Raw genomic sequence first — 23,278 nt, 5'->3', positions numbered from 1 at the left:
CTCTCAAGAGAGAGTGGCAAAGGGAAAGTGACAACGAGAAACCCAAACACTCCTCCCAGCTTAAATGTTCCCAGAATGATTTAACAATGACGTAAGGAGCTTTTCCCTCCTTAAACTGAAATAGGAATTGATTCAGCTGCAGGGTATATTCTTAAAGGGTTGGGTGATGCCTTTTAGAAATTCCTAGTCTGAGTGCAGAATAATGTTGAAGAGCTCAGGGAGCAGCCTCACCCCCTGGGATCCCTCTCTGACCCAATGGACCCCAGAGCCTTAGCAGCGTGTATAGGAATGCGACCAGCGGACTCCAGCCAAAGAACGCCAAGAGGCTGAGGAAAGGACGTCTACCATTTGGATTACAAAAGTGGAAATCCTTTCCACTGGGGAACAGCAAAGTGCTTGGTTAGGTGGTAGCATTTCCTCTAAAATGACAGATTTAAAAGGGAAACTGATTGTGTCCAAAAAGCTAGGAAGCATTCCCTTCTACTATAAGAAATTTCAGCAATACGCTCATGTTTTACCCAGAGTAAGCTTGTAATTTACAGCACAGATGTAAAAAGTCACACAGCAACCAAAAGGCAAGACCACTACCGGCCCCCTGCATGACCCCTACCCGTTAAGACACCATCAGCAGAGGCTGGTGCCAAGTTTGAGTTCCTTTTTGCTTATTTAAATTTATTTTATTCTTACCTTCTCCTTCCACCCACTACCATCACTTATCTTACTGGCCTCTCCCCACATACTTCATCTTTCAGCAACTGTGATGATTCCACAGTGCACCTCAGGACGGTCACTAGGACTGTCCACTTTTGGGGCCACCTTCAGTGGAAGGTGACGCAAGCAGATGACGCCTGAGGCCGGAGGCCCAAATGGCTGATGGGCTGTGAGAAGAAACAACACACAAGACTTGCAGAGAGCAGCCAGAGAGCTGTGACTCCCAGGCCTGTCTCGGCTGGAGCTGTCATAGCCTCTTTATCCTCAGCAAGAGGGGGGTCTTGGTGCTGTCTACCCAAGGATGACATAAGTTAACACTTCTCCGCAGTGAAGGCATATGTGAGCGTCAGTCACACCTGTACTGACCAGCTTATTTCTACCACACACAAGGCAGAACTTCTTGAAACAAGCCATCCATACCAGAGGCCAGGGGGTCACCAAACCAGACTTTCAAACATCAGAGGGGGCGTCTTCTGGGCAACTTAGCCAAAGAACTGCCACATGGTCCAGCAGTTCCACTTCTGGGTATTACCCCCAAAGAATGAAAAGTGTCAGTTGCTCAGTCATGTCCAACTCTGTGATCCCAAGGACTGTAGCCTACCAGGCTCCGCTCTTCATGGAATTTTCCAGGCAAGAATACTGGAGTAGGTTGCCACTTCCTTCTCCAGGGGATCTTCCTAACCCAGGGATTGAACCTGGGTCTCCTGAATTGTAGGTTGATTCTTTACCGTCTGAGCCACCAGGGAAGCCAGGGGATCAAATGCATACTTATACGTGAACATTTACAGCAGCTCTATTCACAGTCACCAAAAGGTCACCATCCACAGATGACTGGATAAGCACAGCATGGGCTGTCCATCACTCAGCTGAACATCACTCAGCCTTATGCCACAACACAAGTGAGCCTGCGAAACCTTATGCTGAATCAAAGAGGCCTGACTGCAAAGGCAACACATATCCTAGGACCTCACTTATGTGAAATGCCCAGAGGAGAGGACTCTCCAGAGACAGGAAACAGACTGGGGCTCCCAGGGGCTGGGAGAGCGGGGAATGGGGGTGACTGCCACTGAGTACAGATTTCCTTTTGAAAGTTTAGAAGTGCTCTGGAGCTAGATAGAGGGGACGGTTATACGACATTGTGAAGGTACTTAATGCCATTTAATTGTACATTTTAAATGCTTAAATGGTGAATTTTACAATAGATGCATTTTTCCCCAATAAAAAAGATCTGAGGGGATGATTTTTGTTCCCTAGGCTGGCCTGCCTGAGGGTTTTCACCTTAGGATGAACACTAAATTAAATACATTGCTTTTTTTAAATTTATACTTTAACATGAGTGTTAGAGTGTTACATATATTTTTAAAAATTGTGTTTAAGTAGTTTATATAAGCTGTGACTTTGATTTCAGGGTAGTAAAGTTGGCATCAGATAACAGATGTTCTAAACACAGAATGGTGGGTCTGAGGGGTTGAGAATCACTGCTGCAGGACGGCCCAGGTGGTGCAGAGCAGGTAGAAGAGGCCACACCTGCAGGCCTCTCAGGAACATGGGGAGACGCCCATCAGGGTGACCGCCTGGGGCACTCAAATCCGCCTGTTGGTACAGTGAGGATCGCTGGAGCAAAAGGAACTGATTCATCAACTCTCAAATTTATAACAAGCTTTTTATGCAATGAAAGTAAGTAGTTGAAACAACAGCTTCCAGCAATGACCATGCATTTCTCATTCTAAAATCTTTCCCAAATTAGAAGCATGCAGAGCTCCCTGCAACATGGCAGGCCAACTCCATCACCAAATGTGCGCTTGTGAGCATCTGTCTGTCCACCGCTCTTCATGGTCCTAAAGCATCAGTTTGACAGGGCATGGCTTGTCCTAACCCCAGGCGGGACCCTCCTTTTGGACTGCTGATGGCACCTGAATACCCCAACTACCACTCGTCTCCAGTGATAGGACCTCACAGGTGGAGAAAGTGCAGTGTCCCCTGTGGCAACAAACAGAGAACAAGAGTCCTTCCCAGAAACATCACCAGAAGCCCTCAGCTTGGGTTCACTGGCCACCACTCCACAATCTCTTTTACCTGGTTCCCTCCCTGGTAGGCTTGGGTAGGAGGAAGTTCCTCCCCCACCGCCAAAATTCTTGGTTCCTCCTGCTTTCCAGGAGCTCATGATTGGCGTGGGGCGGCTGGGGGGCGGCGGTGGCGATAGAAGAGCAAAGGGAGAGTCACAGGCCAGTGTCTTCCATGGAGATGGGTGGTGAGCCTGGGCACGTGGGGCAGAGATGGGGGTCGGGAGAGCATTTCAGAGAGAATGTGACCCTAGGCTGACCTAAGACCACCAAGAGAGTCCCTGACAGGTGGAGGCCACTGAATGGAGCTCCAGGCCTCCTCAGGCTCCCTGAGGGAAGCATCATGCCAGGTGGCTCCCTGCTCCTGTGTGTCCTGAGGTCCAGGGCGGCCTGCAGCTGTACTGGGACTGGTCAGTATGACACACAGCCTGAAAAAATATGCTCCAACTGAGGTTGAAAACAACATCCAGAGCGGTCATGAGGACACTGATGGTACCCAGTAAGCCTTCGCTGACCCAAGGACGCTCACCACCTTGTTCAGTGGGAACAGCTCTAGAGGACAGCTGAAGGTACAGGGGGTTTCAGTGTGCAATGAGAGGGCAGGTTTGAAGGTGGAGTTGGATTAACTGGGTCCAGGGACTGTGATCACAGCAGGCAGCCAGACACTCTAACCATAAGCCCCTTCCAGACTTATGTGATCAGGACCTTGTGCATGGAAGGAAGGAAGAAAAGAGGCAAGTGGAGGGGGAGACAGCGTCAGGCAGACACCCACGTCGGAGCCATGACTTTGACGGACTCCAAGGGATGCAAATATGCATACACAGAGCAGGTCAATTAAGAAATTACTGTAGCCTTTAAAATGTACTCACCTTTTCTTGTGTGTTAAAAACACATAACACTACATTTACCACCTTGACCATTTTTAAGTGCACAGTTCAGTGTTAAGCATATTCAGACTGTTCTGCAACAGATCTCTGACTTTCTCATCTTGCAATACTAAATAAAAGTGACTCAGCTGAAGATGCTGAAGAGGTATGGAGGTATAGACACATTAAGCTCTACTCTGCTAGAGCTCTTCAGATAACATGAGTGAACCCGAATCCAGACTGCATTAGACTTGTGAGCATAGCACCCACCATCTAAACCCACCCAAAGAGAACCAAATCCTAGTTTCAATGAGTTAGCGCTTCGCTTTGTGTTTCCCAGAGGAAACCAGCGGAACTCATCCTTCACCCTCTTATTCCTGAGATTGCCTGTAGCTTCCAGGGTGGGCCCTACCAAGTCCTATCCACCCAAGGACACAGAACTGCAGCCAGCTTCTGCAGGGATGCCAGGTCCTGCCCCCTGGATACAGGACCACCCCTGACCGGCCAATGGTCATCCTGTCTTGGAAGGTGATGAGAAAAGGCCTAAGGGTGGAGAGACAAGTGCTGAGCCCTCCTTCTCTGCTCAATACATCCCCAGATCACACAGTCTGCAGCAGGTTCTGATCCTGATCTGGTACCCTCTTCCCGGAAATGCCTAAGAACTAACACAGGAAGGGCCCATGGGCCAACTCTGAGTCTGAGTCACCCGCCCTCTCTGACCTCAGGCTTCCTCTTTGTGACAGGACGTCATCTTCCACCTCGTTCAACCAGAGGAACCAGGAGTGCCTTGAAAGCAGGCAATCCTGGAGGAGGCTTCTTAGCTCTGAGAAGCCCGGCTTCCCTGGAAGCACAGGGGCTGCCCCCAAAGCCTTGCAGCAGCTCGCTGGGGTCCACGGTAGGCCTGGGTCCTGCTGCCCCAGGTGATGCTGGGGTCAGCCCAAGAAACTTTTCCCCGACTCAGGGTCTATGACCTCGGGGAACAGAGGAAATACTGAAGGCAGGCATTCTGTCTCAGATGTGTTCTATGTCCACACTCACCCCTTCTTCCCTCTTCTCCTCCCTCTCCGTGCACCTGGATTCCTGATCCATGAACACACCTGCACTTCCGCACACCTGGGCCTGGCCTCTCCCCAGTGTCTGCACAGCCCGCACCCACCTTCCCCCCAGCAAGGCCTTGCTCTCTACTCCTCGATGCCCTGGATCTCCTGTCACACCCGTGGGCTCCTGCCGCCACAGTTCCCGCCCGTGCTCAGGAGGTCCCACACTCATGGTGCGGACCCACGGCTGAGGACCTTGGGTTCTCATACTGGTTCCCTTTGGCTGGAGTTTAATGCATAATTTAAATTGATGGGCTTTCCACTATCAAGGACTGGAAGTTGATACTTGTTACTGTGACTCTCCTTCAGCATAAATCAGACCTTTGACGTGGACGGGCACTCCTGCAGGGATGACTGTGCCCACAGAAGCACAAGAGGGGCGCTGGCACAATGTCCTAGTGCCAGCTGTGAACTGAACATGAGGCCGGCCAGGAGCCGACAGTTGTGGGTGGGGGAGTTGATGTGCCACGAATAAAGTGTCTCGAGAATAGGAAACAAGGAGCCCGTAGGTATGAGCAAAGAGAGCTGACCTCCTGCCATCCGTGGAATCATAAACTTCACATATTGAGTCATTCCTTTTGTTACTTGGTATTATCAGTTGAAATCTCCCCTCACTTAAAGGATGTGATCTAAGAAACCCACTTTTGAGCAGGGATGCAATGCAGCTGGGTGACCTCGGGGGTGGGGCAGCACAAGGCCCCAGCAGTGCCCAGACAGGCTGTGGCTGAAGCACAGTCTGATGTCCGCTCAGAGCAGGGGAGCCGCAGAGGTGCTGAGCACCTGAACGGAGTGAAACGCCTCCACACCTCACCCCATTTTACAAGGCCTCCCAAGGCTTTCTGAGATTCCACCACTGTAGGGCCTTTCTCTTGTCTCATGAGCCAGGACTGACTTCCTACACAGCCCATGATGAACCTTGCCAAGTTCTCCAAGCCAATTCAGCAAAGACACATGAGTTCTTGGAGGGTCACCTGCACTTCCACCAGCACATCTGCTCTATTCACAAACATTACTCTGTGACAGGAAACAAAAGAAGCCACTGGTACTGCCTGCCCTCCAGGGGATTTTTGATCTGGGAGCAGAATTTCAGTGGAATTAGGTCTCAGCCATAGGATGCAGAGTGAGACAGATGGAGGCTGTTTATACACTATGAAAGTGAAAGGCGCTCAGTGGTGTCTAACTCTTTGCGACCCCATGGACTGTAGCCTGCCAGACTCCTCTGTCTGTGGAATTCTCCAGGCCAGAATACTGGAGTGGGTAGCCTAACCCTTCTTCAGGGGATCTTCCTGACCCAGGAATCAAACTGGGGTCTCCTGCATTGCAGGCGGGTTCTTTACCAGCTGAGCTTCTAGGGAAGCCTGTTTATTCACTGGGAATGAACATCAGGGGTGATGCAGACATAGCGCCAAGAACAGGGAAGGTGCTGAGTGGCAGTGCTCACTATCACCTACCATCACCACCCCCACCACCGTCATCATCATCACCCTCCCACCATCACTATCATTACCATCACCATCACCACCACCATCACTATCATCATTAACCCTACCACCACCACCATCCTCACCATTATTATTATTGTGCTGACTGCAGGTAGACTTTCTCAGAAAATGCTTAGCCTTCGCATGTAATTGTCATCTCAGAAATAACCAGAGCCATGGTAGACATGCTGCTGCCTGAAGAGCTGGTGCAGTGTGAGCTGTGCAGGACATGCAGCAATCCCCAGGAGGCGTTCCAGGTAACACCACCCCCAACTCCCTACCACCAGATAACTTGTGGTCTTTCTCATCATCAGGACACAATCTGCAAACAGTGAAGGATTTCACTAACTTCAGGATGCTAAAGTTTCTGTGACAAACCTTTTTCTACACTCAGAATTAAGACACACTATGCGGCAGTCAGCATCTGGGGGCAAGATGCAAGGCAGGCCAAGGAGGGTCTCATGCAGAAAATACAGCTTCATAGAACTTTCCAGCCTATTTGCTATTTGTGTGCAAGACATGAGGCCACTCTGGTCAGATACTGACCCACATCAATAGGGTGAGCCTCAGGCACACAGACATGGGATGACGCATCTGTGGGCTGAGAGCCATTGTCCTGCAAATATCATGGAGCCTTTCAGACTCATCGTCCCCTTCCTACTCAGTATGGCAGAGTCAAGAACCACATGTGGACCAGTGCCGCTTGGCAGCCCTGGCTTCCCCCGTCCAGAGGATGGATGTGTGCACTGGGGATCTGAACATCTTCAAAGCACAGGGATCCAGCATCCCCGAACCTTCTGAAAGGTTCCACAACTCAGCATCAGTTGGTTAGCTGACTCTCCTTGCCATCTACTGATTTTTTTCTATCGCTGGCTGATCTAGCTTTTTTGCAATTGAAAGATGTAAATACTCAGATGACATTTCGATATTAAAATCGACACTGGGTTCCAGTGTCCTCTACACCAGCCAGGGAGAGAAGGAAGCTCTCTCTCCACCTCAATTCAAAGGGCTGAAAGCTAGAGACAAGCACATTCTTTAGATGGGATTTCTAGCAAGACAAGACGTCCCAGAACGAGAGCCAGAAGTCCACCTGCAGACTGTTCCAAGAACCCTCTACACTGTCCAGATCCTTTTCATCAGTGTGGTGTGAGTCTCCAAGGCTCTGCACTTCCCGGCTCGGCACTGCTCTCAAACAGGAGCTCACTCTGAAACTGAAAGCCGAACTCCGAGTTAGAAGGCCAGTCCTCACGCTGTGAGCTGCCAGCTGCCCAGCTGGCGGGTATTCATCGCTGCTCAGGGGTCCTACCAGAAGCTCATGCCCAAATTTCAGGAGTCTCTGAAGATTAGTGCCCATGCTTATTTATACCTCATCCCCTGACGTCACCATAGTTTTACAAGTATGGAAGAAAACTGACAAATACCCAAGATTCCTAACAAACATGAATGGATTAATAAACACTCTTAACTGAATTTGCATAATTAATAACCTAACATTCACGGAAATTTTACAGGTCTGTTGAAGTATTCAAGTCCCTTCATTTAAAAAATGTCACTACTTTATAAGACCAGGAAATAGAAAAGATCTAAAATCAAAATTAAAATTCCAGTAATTACAGTGATGAGTTTATCAAGTAATTTAAGTATAGCTAACTAAAGGTTAGAGGAGATGAAGGGACTTTCTAAAACCCCAGGCTCTATGTTCTACTGTTACAAGACAGAAGAATCATTCGGGACTACGTTCCATCCACTGGAAAACAAATGAACTAAAGGAAGCTGTCAGACGGTAACCTGAGCTTAGAATCCTTCCCTCTTCCATACACTCAGCCACCTCCAACCTCTTCCAAATCTCAAAGGAGGTTTTAATCCAAGAAAGAAAGAAAAAAAAAGATTTCTGGTTTTAATTTTTCCAAGAAATTCTTTATAACTAGGTTTGGCGAGGTAAGAGACAGGATACGGATAGCTTTGTTCCCACTGAAACTTTTTAAACTCAGAATCTCCTGAACGTATCTGACTAAATGAGTTCATATATCCAAATCCTTCCATCCGTTTTGTTGCTACAATTAACTACTGTTGTCTGACAGCTACATATTCAAGTCTGATAACCTACTCCCAGAAGGCTCTCTCAGTTCTTCCCAACTCCCAAACTTCTGATATCCAAGGGCCCAGGTACTCAGGGAAAGGAAATGAATGTCACAGAGTGCTTGCGAACTCAGTGGCTTCAGTCGTGTCCCACTCTTTGTGATCCCATGGACTTAGCCCACCAGGCTCCTCTGTCCACAGGGTTCTCCAGGCAAGAATACTGGAGTGGGTTCTTGCCGACCCAGGGATCGAACCTGCATCTCCTGCGCTGCAGGCAGATTCTTTAGCATCGAGCCACCAGGAAGCCCGGATGTCACAGCATCATCACACTTAGGATCCAGGTACCCTTCAGGGGCTTGTGGACCAGCGCTGCCTGTACTTTTCCACTAGCCGGGTATGTGATAGGGATTAATAGATGGAGCGAAGAGAAATTCAGAAACTGCACCCTTAGTCAGCCAACGCACAGTTAGACAGGCCCGAGGTCTGCAAAGCTCAGGTTCCCCAAGCCATCTGGGACCTGGCTGGGTCTGAAATCCACCCTGTATGACTGCAAAGCAGGCAGGGCCTCTGTGTGCAGCCACAGGGCTGAGTCCTGCTCTACTGCAAACCACCTATGAGACCTTGCAAGGCCATGTCCTGACACCTCTGGAAACTCAACTGTAAGACGGGATCTGTCCTTGCAGCTGAAGGGCCTGAGAAGATGAAAGGGCCCAGAACAATGCCAGCGGCAAGAGCAGCACTCCTGCCCCATCAGTGACCCTGGCTCAGGCCTCGGGGTCAGACTCAGGACTAGGAGGAAGCTACGGAATCCTTCCTTCATCCCGCCTCCCATCTTCACTCTTAGAGGCAGCATCCTTAGGGAACCAGCTGACACCAAAGATGTGGATGCGCACCTCCACGCCAACACAGGGACGCCTGGTCTCACTGGTCAGCACACTCTCGACCCCACGGTGACCCCTGGGTCCTTGCAGCTCCACCCCTCCCTAAACCTCCCCAGACTTCAGCAGCACTCAGGTTTGGATACCTGATTTGGCCCTTCTCCTCTGTGTGGAAGCTTCTAGACTTGGCCCCATCTCCTCTGTGTGGAAGTTTCTATACACACACTCCCCTGATGGCCTCACATACTATTCCTTGACCCACTCTGTCCCAGTGCCCACAGCCTGCGGGGCATCCGCCCTGGTCCCACAGCCTGTGCCTCTCCAACATGAAGAGCCTATCACAGGCTAGAACCCAACACTTGCTCCCACATCCACTCAGCCATACACCCAGAGGTCACCTCTCTCCACTACAGCCACCTGCAGCCTTCCCAGGGCTTGCAGCTGGGCAGGAAGGCCTGGCCCTGACTCCACACAAGCCACATTCCAAGAGCCTGCACAGTGCCCGCCTCCTGCGCAGCAGAGCCCCGAAGGCTGCAGGGTGCACACAGGGACACCCTCAGGGCCCGCATCCCTGCTGTGCTGGGCTGCCGCTGGACCCTGCAGCCTGCTGTGGTGGCTGGGATCCTTACCAAGCCTCTAGGCCCCGACTCCCCAGAACCTACCCCTCCATCACTCCTCCCACTCCCCACCTCCATCCACCCTATGACCCTCTCTCTCTAGCTTGAGCTTGCTGCCCCATCAACAGCCTCCCCACTCCCTGGGTGGCCAGCTCGTGGCTACCGTCCACACCCGAATGGTGTGGTCACTTGCCTGTCCTCACAAGACTGTGCCCAAGGCCCCAACTGTCCTCCTCATTCCCCTCTTTCAGACTCTGTGACAAGCCCGGAGCTCTTCCATAAAACCTTATTCTATAAAACACAGACACAGGCAAGTGTGCATCCCATGAAACCCCAGCTCACCTTGCCTCACTGGGGCCCTGCCAGGGCCATCTCCTGTGTCCTGCAGGCGGCCACTGGTCCGCAGCCCGCCTCCCATGCCGTCTGGGGGCATGGGGCCGTTGGCCTGGCTGCCTGACATGTTCATGTGGGTGGGGATGGGCTCAAAGGTGGGGTCCAGCTCCAAGATCAGCCTGTTGAGCTGTTCGATTGACTGGTCGATGTCCAGGGTGGGTGAGCCTGGGGAAGGGTCTGCACCCAGCTCCGGACCAGTACCATTCACGACTTTGACATCTGGAATCCTGGGTCTGAAGGCTACTTTTCCAGGAGGGGGTCTCTGTATATCGGGAGGATGTGGTCCAGGGCCTATGCCCCTCTGGACGGCCACTCTGCTGCTGGCCCCCCGAGTGGGGGTGAGCGGGACCCTAGGCTGCGTCTGCAGCAGGCCAGAACTGTCGGCTGCACCACGGCCGCTGAGCCTGGCCTCCCCATCAGGGGCAAAGCTGTACTGGTGAGCGGCCACCATCTGCTGCTGGCGCACCCAGGTCTGCGTGGAGTAGCTGCTTGGCCCGTAGGCCTGTGTCTGGGCGGGCACAGAGGGCTTCCTGAGCACAGGCTGCGGCTGCTTCGGCTCGCGGCTCCCAAAAGCCCGCTCTCGCTCGAACAGGGGCTCCGCGGCGAGTCCCAGATCTGGGGCCAGAGCACCATGCTGATCTTCGCCGGCGGTGCTGCCGAATCCATCAGACAGGAGGGAGTTCTGGCTGCTCTGGTGGCAGGGGAAGGGGCTCAGGTGGGCTGACTGGTGGCCCTCAGAGGAGGACAGGGTCCCGATGCTGTCCACGCTGTGCAGGTCGTGGCTGGGCATCTCGTCATCCAGGATGTCCGTCTCTCGGTCCTTGGGGGTGGTGTCTCCGTTCACGTGGACCTGCGCCGGTACAACGTGGCGGGTCCCGCTGTACTTGCTGCGAGCATCACTCATATCCTTCAGGGGGCTTCCAGAATCCTCGAGGCCAAAGCCACTGAGCAACTGATCCAGCTCGGCCTTTTCCTGGGGGCTCAGGCCCCTATTGGGTCCTGGAGTTAGGTGCTCCTCGGTCCTGTCGGTCCTCACCGAGGCTGTGGAGTGGCCCGAGTCACTGCTGACAGACAGGGTGTGGTCGCTATGGTCTGGGCTGCTGGTGGCCGGTACGGCAGGGGACCCGCCTGGGACACTGGGATCTGAAGCACTCTTCTTTCTCACCTTGGCATAAAGACTGCCATCCACAGGGCCCTGCGTATGCAACACTGGTGGGGAGAAAACGAGAGACAGACTGTAAGTCAAAGATGAAAGGGGGGCTTTGGGCTCTTAGAACACATCTCTATTTTCTCTGAATAAACAAATTCGTAACTTAGAATGCTCAGGGCCAAAGACTCTTCTAGAATCCAAAAATTCTACATATACTCCCACATAGCAAATACCCACAAAGAAATCTGAATAACCAAACATCTTCAGGCCCTACCTTTTTATGCAAAGAGAAGGGTCATTTAGAGAATCTTTGGGCTTCCTCACACTCAGTCACCTTGCCTCGAGGGCTCACTGTTCATTTCATCTGTAGCATGAATGGTGAGCACAGCTCCACTCACGAGTCTCCAAGACTCGAGAATGGACGGTGCATATAAGACAGGAGAGAGCTTCTGTCGGCACCTACAAGGCATCTTCCAGCGGCCTGGGTAACAAGTCCTTAGTAAACTGAACATCTAACACAGGTGCCTGCTGTTCTCAACCTGAGATCTGCTAGAATCCAAATATGTAGCTCAACAAAAAGAGAAAGCACAGGAACTGGTCTCCGGCCTGCCTTCCTGGAAGTGCAGCATCTTTGGGCCAAGAAGGTGCCCACGAAGGCACAGCAGGACCTCGAAACACAGAGGGGTAAGCACTGATCTCCATGCACAGGGATGGCCAAGGAAAACAAAATTAGGTCTCCAATGCAGATGGGGAGAGAGGAACCCTCTGCCACTATTATTAATTACAGCCTTGGCGGCGGCAGTCAACCACTCACTGGCTTACAACAAAGAGCTGGGAGGGCACTCAACAGCACAAGAGAGCTCGCGGTCAGCACCTCGCCACTGCATCCTCCTCTGCCTCCCTGTATTCCCAACTGTGAAACTGCAGGCAGACCACAATAACGGAGCCGCAGAGGGCTTGACCCGTGTCTGCGGCCCCGGGAGCCACTGCATTCCAGCGGCGACTGGGCCTGGAGCCGCTCTGAAGGACCCAGCTCTAGCCCTGATGCACTTCACCATCGGCAGGTTTCAGCTTTTTTCAAAAACACAGGGTTGACACTCCAGGACAGAGACCTGTGGGGTATCTTGGGCTGCAATGCTGAGAGCACATGAGACTCCAGCTTCCTTCTTATCTCAAATGTGCACAAGAGGAAGAAGCAGAGCGAGAAGTGATGGGGGACACTGGACACAGAGATACAGGCTGGTATGAACCTAGGGACCCTCCTTTTAAAGCAGTGCCTGGTGGGAAGGCTGGGGGGAGCAATGATACACAAAATACAGTAAATAAACCAAGTCTGCAAGACAGACAACTGGATGTGAGCGTCTAAGTAAGACGCAGGAACTAGATGCAGCCATAGGGTCATTAGGGAATGGCATCAGTGACAGCTGGTAGTCACAGAGCACCAATCATGGGGTGTGCACTCAAGTGTATTTTCTCTGACTTTCTAGCATATTCCCTTTGTAAAGATGAAGAATTGAGGCTGAAAGAGCATGAGTAACTTTCCCAGGTTGGGCAGCTGCTGCAAAGTGCAGATGGGACCAAAACCCAGGTTCTCTGGCTCCACAGGCTGGCACCCCTGCTGCCCGTGGCCCGTCCACAGAGACGTGGCAGCCGGTCATGATGCTCTGCATGGCGGCAGCGAGTGACCTGAAGGTGCCAGGGGGAGGAGATGCTGGACCCAGCACCGCACATGAGGACCCCAGAATGAGCGCCCCAAGTTAGGGGACACCTGCAAACATTACCCTTCCCACTGTGAAAGGGAAAAACTGACCCATGTGTGAGCCACTAGGTCACTGTGTTTAGGATGCTCTGGGCTCATGCAGAACAGCCCGTGGGTGAAGTGGGAGCTGGAGCATAAGACAGACACCAGTTCAAGTCCTCTGCCCCAACCGTGAACAAGCAGGGGGTGCCTGTGCCCTACATGAAACTCGAACACAGACACTGAAAGTCAGAGTACACAGATAAGCATCTTTCATCTCATTTCTTCACCAGCTGTGGCCAAGAAAATAAGGCAAGACCTGGGGAATCAGGTATTCCCTTCTGCTTTGCTGAGCGAGCAGCAGAAGACACTCTCCTCCGTGAGAATCTCAATCCCCCCAGAGCAGAGGAGTGGACAGTGCCGGGCCCAGGGGTGGCCAGGGCAGACCACTAGCCTCACAGCTGGCAGGGAGTTGGCAGTGTCTAGAAACATGTCCATGCGCCCATGACTCCAGTCCTCCTCCCTCAATCTGAATGAGAACGGACTGGCACAACGAATTAAGGGGAAAAGGGAAGCCAAGAATGAGCTGTACAAAAATCCTTCTGATTTAAATTCAGGCACTACCCCAAAGTGCCCGTTAATTATTTCGAGTAGAGCCCCGTGGCCAGCCCCACATGGAGAACAGTCCACAAGGGCCTGCAGGAAGTGGAACAGGGCAGGATATTCCCTTGGCTGCAGAGTTATGAGTAATCCCAATCTTACTGTTTTTATTAGTATTAGAAATCTTAAAATAATAATAAACACATTAAAAACAACTCGACTGCTGCTGACAAAACACCAGGTCTGTGTGAGGCTGGGCACGGAACATTTAGGCCTTGGTCTCATGGACCCTCAGAGCGTCTCAGGGTATGCAGTGAGGGATGGAGCCAAACCCCACCACAGACTCCTTTCCAAACTTCCTACCATGCGTGCAGGTTCCTTTTTATGGTGGAAAATGTCCAATACATTTTCTATCTATAGGAAAAGTATACAAACCAAATCAGTGAGCCCTCAAAGTCAGACCCGCCAAAACTTCTAAATCACTCTGTAGGAGCTTCAATCTTCCCAAAGGCAGCACAGGGCCTCTGGGGGGGGGGGGGGGGCTGTCCAGGGGCCTCCCCGCTGCACCCACGCTTTGTGATCCCGGGCTATGGGGGGCAAGAGGGAAGAGGGGCCTCTGGCACCCACTGCCCCTGCCCTGCATTCTCCACAGAAGGACTCGGGCTGAGTTTCCCTGAATCTGCAGGTGGGATTCTCGCTCTGCGTTTACTCTGTGCATTCCTGGTCTTGACGTTCAGACTGTCCAAGCCCCCGATTTATAAAAGGGAATAATCAGTATTATCTTTCAAGACACTTGTCAGAATCAGAGAACATATACAAAGAACACAGGCCCAGGGCTCCTAATACGTGAGTCCCCGGGTGCTGTCGCTCAGTCGTGCCCAATTCTTTGTGACCCCTGGACTGTAGCCTGCCAGGCTCTTCTGTCCATGGGATTCTCCAGGCATACTGGAGTCGGTTGCTGTGTCCTCCTCCAGGGGATCTTCCCGGTCCAGGGATCTTCCCGATCCAGGGATCCAACCCACATCTCCTGCGTCTCCTGCATTGGCAGGCAGATTCTTTACCACTGAGTCACCAGGGAAGCCTAGACTCATATGAGCAGCCACAATTATTAAAAGCTCCTTCCATGGTGGACCAGGCCTGGCATCCCCTGACTATGCTGCTTCACTTCTCTCCTGTTCACCACGCAGACCACAGCAGGCGCACACCTGCCCCTGGGCCTTTGCTCATGCCGCTCTCCACCTGCAGCGCTATCCTGGCTTGCTTTCTCACCTCCTCAGTGTGGGTTCTCCTGACCTTCCTTTCTGTCCCTGCTGGGTGTTTGTCTGCAGCACGCACCTACAGCCAGATATACTGCAGACTTACCGCTGTCTCCCCCACAAGAACATGGGCTCCTGGAGGGAAGGGATCTTTTTTTTGTATCTGGGGATACCTGTGGTATCCCCAGCATTAGGGACCCCCCAATGGGCCCCGAGTACTGAGAGACTGAATGTTCTGGCTGCTTCTTACATGACAAAACCTAGGGAACTATTTTGGAAAGATGCTCTGCTGTCTTAGCAGGTAAAAAAAAAACAAAAAACTAACAACAGCCAAACAAATAAACAAAAGTCTGATGGCAGAAGTGCCCACAGCCCTTGGCCACCTGCAGCCCCAGGGTCTCCACTCCCCAGACACCGAAACAACCTCTCCCCCAAGTAGACTGCACAGACCCACTTAGCAGGCCTTCAAATGCCACCCAATAAGACTGGGAAGGTGCTGAAGTCAATGTGAGGGTTTCAAAATATCAATGAAAACAAGAGTTGTGAACCTAAACATGACTCAATGTACCTATCAGATAGGCAGAGGTCCGAGGGACGTCTGAACGCTATCTGTGCAGCCGCAGGAACTGCGGGTGTGATAGGGTCCTGACATACAGTAGGTGCATAACAGTGACACAGAATCTTTGCCATTCCCCGTCTCCTTCATCCTCCTGCCACCTGTGAGGTGGACTTTTCCAAGTCGGTTAGTTCCCACAGCGGCAGGGTGGGCAGGGTGCCCCCACCTATGTATGGCCCCTCTAAACCACACCTGGAGAAGAGTGACCTTGCCTACACTGGGCTGGAATTTTGTTTTCTGAGACCCCATGTGAAAACTGCAGGGTGAGAGCAATGAAAAAAGAATCACCAGGGACAAAAGTTATCTTGGAGGCTTGGGGGAGGAAGTCATTGCATGACTGACTGCCAAACCCTCCATGGAAAATGAGACATAAGCCCTAACCCGTTCTGTGAAGCCCCCAAAACTCTGGTCAGTTTTCAAGGACATGCTGACATAACTGATGGCAAAGTAGCCCTTTTAATGAGATTTGGAAAAGTGATGCAACAAGTAATTTTCAGAGAACTGATGAAGCCAAACTCACTTCTGTAATGCTTGGCAGGGCTGGGGCTGGGGTCCCACCACCGCCACCATCGCCAGCCCCCAGCGGAAGGGAGGGTGCGGCCCCTCAGGTGAAGGAGGCTTGGGGCTGTGAAGCTCTGCTCCATCACAGAACGCAGAGTGCTATCACAGCCACTGGGTGGGTGAAGGGTGGAAGTCAGAGTCGTTCACTTCATCTACTCCTTGCATCCTTTCGTATATTTAAATGACATGTTATAATTTTGTGCTTCCAGCTCATGGGGATTTTGAAAGAACTTAATCCTCATTCTGCAAATGGAGACCCCAATCTCCAGACTGGGATGTGAGCCGCCCAGGACCCCCAGCATTTCTGCTGCAGATGCAGGACAAGAAAGAGCCTCTACCTGTCCCAGTGCAGATCAACCATTCACTGTGCCTCATCCCTTCCCACTGTTCCCACCCCGCTGAACAAAAGCCAGAGCCCCTTCCAAAAGGTGGCCTGTGAGTTATCTGGTAATGTTTTCCCTGCAGCCAGGGCCTGGTTAAAAATCAAACGTAACTACAGCTCCGATTGCTCCCACTGAAAGACACACCAGGGAGGTTCCCATCTGGAAAAAAAAAAAAAGAGCCAGAGGACATTCTCTGCCTCATTAAAGGGACAGGACAGACTCGCCACTCCACGCCTGCTATCCTGTAACGATTCCCTGCCCACTCCCACTTGACTTTTGAGTGGGGGCTATCTCACGAGGAGGGAAAGAGACACCCCCAAAATATTTCAAAAGAAAGTGAAGAAGACAGGAAGAAAAATGAAAACATTCCTTCCCATCCTGGCTGAACACAGATTAACCAATGCCCACCTGTGCTCAAAGGTATGTGCTCACAGGTATGTGAAGAATTGGCCAAAGGGAAGGCAACATCTCAACTTCACCTCCATTCAAGTACCAACCACTCGGCCCCAAAAAAGATGTAGAACTGATCTGTACTAAGTTCAACTGTCTCCTAGCCCTGCTTCCAACAAAAAATCAATTTTAAACGAAACAGCAAACCTGATAGATACACTGAGCTGCTGAAATCTTTCTTTCTTTCAAATACTGAATCTATGACTCTTATGTTTTACCTTTGTGAAAGGTTTGCTTTGAAAAGTAACTTTTCATTTCAAAAGCGCTAACAGTATCTTCCCTGCAAGTCTTCACTGGAGAAAAGCAGAAAACTCCTCTCCAGGAAATGTCCATGAGAGTTTCCTAAGCACTGGCCACAGCTGCTAGTCAGTTGTTAATGGAGACTGAAATGGAATATTCAGCAAAGTCCGACGACATGCTGGGACGAACCAGCCTGGGGAATACGGAGAGGAACAAGAGACGGAGGGCGTCAGGCACATCTCATGGCATCAGATGGGTCAGCAGAGACAGAAAGAAAGAGCATGACTGCAGGAAGGGATGTTTCCAGGAGCCGGGGCTCTCAGGTGTGGCTGCATCCAGGTGAGGTTACAAAGAATCGTGATTTTTCTCATCAGAGGAGGGCAGAACACAAGAAACAGCCCTCTCCTGCAATAGGGCTGACATTCCAAAGACAGAGGTTCTTTTTAAGAATCTCCTCTGTGCCAGGACGGGCTTTCCAGGTGGCCCTAGTGGTAAAGAATCCTCTATAAGATGAGAAAACAGAAGCTCAGAGAGGTTATGCTAATATTTAATATAATAAAAAGTTACTGGAATCATCTGGAATGCAACCCTACCTCTGTTTCACTCCCAAATCCATGCTTTCTGTTTTTTTAAAAACACTGGAATTCTAAACCTGACAAACCACTTTAATGTGAAATTAACAATTTAATTTTGGAAAGGAATTTGCCTAAATATTTTCTTTTCAATTCCCTCTCTCCCTCTCACACACACACTCCTTAGAAACTACTTAATCACTCTGCTTTCCTCCCTAACTCCCAAAATGGTCCGTTGTCGGGACAGGAGCCTATGTTCTGAGGCTGCTGGGTTGATGATGGCAGTGTTATGTCTGTTTCCTAGGCTGCAGTAGCGGGAGCTCATGGCAGGCTGTGCACTTCTGTCCTGAAAATTAAGGAACTGTTCCTAGGTAGACCACTCAGTACCCACCCACTGTGCCCACCGCGCCCACCGCACCCACCACACCCACAGCCACTTGGAGCCCTGATAAAGGAAAGGCTCCCCACCCACCCTGACTCACCAGGAGACAGGCTATGTCTCTGGGCACAGCCTGCTGGCCACTGTCAGTCACTTCTACTTCCTGCAGCAACCCCACACGCACCATCTCCAGCTCGCTCTAAACGACTCTCTACTTGAGGCCACTCAGCTAAACCAATTCACTCTATCAAAAAGACCCAATACCAGAACCTATACATCCCCATGGAAGTCTTACAATTGCAGTCATCCCTGAAACAGTGCCTGAGAAGAAAGAAAGAAATGATGCCATCGTCTGCATCCACATCCACGGTACTGAGAGAGCAACCAGACTCCAAAGACTTGAACTGACATCCCGGGGAGAGATCAGGTTGGGAAACGGGCTCACGGAGAGCAGGCTGCGGGCCATCAGGGAAGAGTGGGGTGACAGAAATGTTCTTATTGTGGCTGTGACGGGAGTTTCAGGACAGGAAGTTAAACTCCTGGAACTGGGCAGTAAAGAGTGAACTTCACTGTATGTAAATTATACCTCAATGATTCAAAAGATCATGAATTCAAGACAGAAATGAGGCTCACAGGGCAACAGGCCCCCGCTGCGTCCACCTTTCCCCCCTCCCCTCTCCCCTCCTCATCTCCCCTTCTGACTCCACTCCCCACCTCTCCACCCCCTACTCCTTGAATTCCTCCACCTTCTCCCTCTCTTCCAGGATCTTCCTTCCTTTTCCTAGATTCAGTGAGATCGTGGAGAGTTCTCTCATCTTCAGTATAGCTGTCAGGGTCCCTTTGTGCCCCACCCCCCCAACCCCCCGCCTTGTGACATAAAGCTTGTTTTAACTTTTTCACTGGAGCGATTTATGTGCACATCCTCAGTCCCCCTCTAGACTTTCTGGCATAATCAACCTGGGTGTGAATCCTAATTAAAAATCCTGCCCACAGCTGTGTGACCCTGGGTGAGTTACTCAACCTCTCTGAGCTCCACTTCCCTTATTGGAGAAGTTGGCTGGCAATGGGGTGCTTGACGAGGTTTGCCCAGGATCATCCTGGTGATTCAGGGAGACCAACGTAAAGGGAAGAGACTAGGTAGGCACCGAGTGGACACTGTCTCTGCAAGTCCCCACATCTGTCCTCCAGCCTAGAGCCTGAGGAATAAGAGTGTCTGATGGGGTCCCGTAAAAGAGTATTCTTAACTCAGCCTAACTGACCTCACACTTTGGAATTATGTTGAAGAATTGCTTTTTAACAGTGATCTAAAATAAAAGACGGATTTTAAAAAATACTATTTGTAGATTCTATAAGTCATCTCGTGTGGGGCACAGTAGAGCCCTCCAGCTGCCGAAGCAGCCCACCTCCAGCTCTCACCAGCTGTGCAACACTGCTCAAGCCACCTAATCCGCTCTGCTTCTCAGCCTCCTCTGGGACTAATAACCACAAAGACAAAAGCAGTTAGCAGTAAGCTAGCTGAGTGACGCCAAGGGCCTCTGCCGTTGTCTTGGTGGATTCATCACAAACTCGCTTCTGCTGAATCCAGGCAGTTGTGGGGGCCTCATCCCATTCCACAGGGCCTAGCAGCAGGATGAGCAACACTTTGGCAGATCTTTCAAAGCATTCCCAAGGCCCTTCCTCACCTCTGTACCTCTCGGGCCCCTCACCCTGTTAGAGACCATCTCTCCCAAACGTGCTGCATCAGCTCTGACTGACCAGTGTGGGAACCCGTGATAAATTGCCCAGCTTTAAATTCTGAGGATGGGCCCTGGAGCATTGGCCCAGCACTGCAAGACACCCAGAAGCAGGGGAGCATCTCAGTGCCTGCTGTGTGGCGTTCAGGCAGAGGGGGCACTGGGGCTCCAGTGTCTGAGGCATGGGGACAGCCGCCAGAGAGCAGGGCCCCTGAAAACGGGATGGGCCCAGAGCAGGAGGCCGGGATGAGCGGGGTCAGTGACCCTCCGCAACCTCTGGCCAGGAAGGGAAGGCTCTGGGAGTATCCCAGGGATGCCTCCTCTCTCAGGGCCTGTGGGAGCCGCAGGACCTTCAGGATCAGGAGAAACACCCAGGCTTGGCCGGTGTCCCTCACAGGAGGGTCCCTGTTAACTCACTGAGTCACTCACGCTGAGATCTCTCTTTTTCCACTTGGACATTTATAACTGCAGCATTTATAACCTCTCAGGAAACACAGCACGCTTTTATTTTACTGCAGTGGGGTTCTGCCTCTGGGCTAATTAAAGGCTCCCTTGCATGTATATTGAACTAGTTCCCATTCCAAACAAATCGAGAGCTAAGAAAAGATGGCCACACTGGGACCTCTCAGAATTCGACCTTTAGTCCACAACAGCACAGATGGGTGACTGCGCTGTCCCAGGTGAGATGAAACGTGCCCTTCTCTTCTAAACAAAAGACAGACAATGCTATGAGCAGCTCAGAACCCCAGGGCTGTGAAAGCCTGGCCCGAGCTCTCCTCAGGCCAAGTTCCAGAAATAACTCCATGTAGCATGGAACTTCTCTGGACATGCCATCTCACACCTTGAGAGCAAACACCTGCCCAAACCCCAAAAGCCAATACCATCCCCCTGAATGCCAGGCGGAGAGACACCTAAAGTAGAAAGGAGGCACCTGGCCTGCCAAGGGGAACGGATGGAATCGCTCCCTTGGGAGCCAAGTCAGGCTCTGTGTAAATGTTTTCTGAAATCGAGGCAGGCTATAAATTCTTGGAAAAAAATAGAGCAGGGGGAGCGGGGTGTTCCAGGCAGAGAACCACATGGCTTGTGGAAAGGGACGTGCCAACAGCAGGGCCCACGTCTGGGACGCTGGAGCCACACAGATTCCAAGCGCTCCTGGCAGTCCTCTGGGTGAGGCCCGGAATGCGGCGATAACAGAGGCCAGGCTTCACGGTGGGGCTGTGGCAGGCGTGTCCCAGCCACGGCGACCATGCCCCAGACAGCAGGCACAAACAACGCCGGCAGGACACTCCCATGGGGGGCCCCCCTCTCCTGTCCAACCAACACCCCAGCCTGGACCATCCCATCAAAGGCACTTATCTTGGCACCTGGTTCCCTCCCAGGCACTCGTCACTGTGGAAACACGCCTGAGCCCCAGCTGGCCAAGAAAACAGGAGGCCCTGTGGCCCACTCAGAAGTCACCTGAGCGAGCCAGCCACGGAGCGGACCATGACCTTCTGCATATAAACTTCACCTCAAACCACTGCTGACCCTCCAAAGGCAGAAGCAGCTAAGACTCATCTCACCTGCAAATAAACAGTCTTCTGCCTGGCCTTTCTTCTTGCCAGGTTAAAGCTGCTGTTCTGCTCATCACTTACCACCAGACATCCTCTCCCCTAGCAGAAGCCACACACACACACAGACACACACACGTAGACACACACAGACACAGACACACACACACTCCCTGCTTACCTTGCTTCCAAACAGCCCTGTAGCTTGTTTAGCCCACAACCATTGGACCCCTGAAGGAAGCCTTCAACCCCAGAACATAGCATCCCGGGGTGGGGGTGTGTCTCCTCTGCCAACGACCCAGCCTTGCTCTCCAGGCAGTACAGAAGGTAGAAGATCTTGTTAGCTAAGAGAGGGACTTTGGTTCCACCAAAAAAAGGCCAGTGCAATGTAAACACGTGGGTGGGGTTTCCTGCAATCAGGTTTAATGAAATTTGAACCCTGGAGGCTGAGGAGGCGGGGAAAAGGCTTCTACTGGAGAGCCACCCAGCTAGACCTGTGTTCACTCCCAAGACTTCTCAGCTGACAAACTGACGGGTGGAGCCAGCACCAACCTGCTCCGGTTTAGAAATCAGTTTCAGCATCATTTGTGTCCTTCAGCTACAGTCTTCACTTGTGAAGTCTTTACCTTACTGTCTCCATGTCCTGGGACTGTGTCTCTCTTTCAAGCTCGACGTGGCCAAGTTCACTGTCAGTGTTAACTGCACATGGCCCATCTTTCAGTGTTTACTTGCACACCCAGACTTCCACGTTCTGCCCAGCAAGCGCCTCTGCACCTCAGGTCTCCTTGCATGCAATTTAGGTGGGCTTCAGCCAACAGTTTACCCCTCTGCTTTGACTGCTTGTTGGTCAAAGCACAGCAACTCGCTCTGAGCCTTAAATGAATGTAACACACCAGAACAAACAAGCAAAGCTGTCTGGACGCCTTCATGTTTCCACAGCACAACTGGAACCCTCACAAATGTCACCACTCAGTCAGCCTGAGATGGAATATAGTCAGCACATCACTGACACAGATGTCTCCAGCAAACCCCCAATGGCCCACTAAGGCACAGGTTATGTCTGTGCTCAGGAGAAAACGTCTGTTTTACTGTGGGACATAAAGCACTTCTTGTGCAAGAGGGTCTACTCAGTTTAGTGCTCAGTAAGGGTCCTAACTCGGAGAAGGCAATGGCACCCCACTCCAGCACTCTAGCCTGGAAAATCCCATGGACAGAGGAGCCTTGTAGGCTGCAGTCCATGGGGTCACGAAGAGTCGGACACGACTGAGTGACTTCACTTTCACTTTTCACTTTCATGCATTGGAGAAGGAAACGGCAACCCACTCCAGTGTTCTTGTCTGAAGAATCCCAGGGACAGAGGAGCCTGATAGGAGGGCGTCTATGGGGTCGCACAGAGTCGGACATGACTGAAGCGACTTAGCAGCAGCAGCAGCAGCAGCAAGGGTCCTAACCAATCCCCATTCCTATCAAGGGAACTGACAGGATTGTGCCCACTCTGCAAATAACACTGTCACTGCAATCAAGCAACTAAGTTGAAAGAAAGTGAAAGTTGCTCAGTCACGTCCAACTCTTTGTGACCCCATGGAATTCTCCAGGCCAGAATACTGGAGTGGGTAGCCGGTCCCTTCTCCAGGGGATCTTCCCAACCCAGGGACTGAACCCAGGTCTCCTGCATTACAGGCGGATTCTTTACCAGCTGAGCCACCACAGAAGCCCAAGAACACTAGAGTGAGTAGCCTATCCCTTCTCTAGCAGATTTTCCCGATCCAGGAATTAAACCGGGGTCTCCTGCATTATAGGTGGATTCTTCACCAGCTGAGCTACCAGCGAAGTACAGGAAGCAACTAATTGATCACTTAACACTT

The 23,278-nt window shown here is 51.6% G+C and overlaps 1 protein-coding gene across 6 annotated transcripts in view; it reads right to left on the bottom strand.

The window, feature by feature from the left end:
• The window catches only part of TNS3 (tensin 3), a 222,311-nt gene that overhangs the window by 54,833 nt on the left and 144,200 nt on the right, over window positions 1–23,278 (bottom strand). For 5 of the 6 annotated variants that reach the window (XM_068973010.1, XM_068973012.1, XM_068973011.1 and 2 more), the window contains one exon: window positions 10,135–11,394. In XM_068973010.1, the coding sequence (XP_068829111.1) occupies window positions 10,135–11,394 (1,260 nt within the window). Of the gene's footprint in view, window positions 1–8,661; window positions 8,671–10,134; window positions 11,395–23,278 lie in introns of all 6 variants that reach the window. The other variant, XM_068973007.1, reaches the window with a different exon arrangement.

This window comes from Capricornis sumatraensis, chromosome 5, assembly GCF_032405125.1.
Source record: "Capricornis sumatraensis isolate serow.1 chromosome 5, serow.2, whole genome shotgun sequence".
In the NCBI taxonomy this organism is placed as follows: domain Eukaryota; kingdom Metazoa; phylum Chordata; class Mammalia; order Artiodactyla; family Bovidae; genus Capricornis; species Capricornis sumatraensis.
Note: the sequence above shows the minus strand (reverse complement) of the source record. Positions and strands in the feature narration are given on the sequence as shown.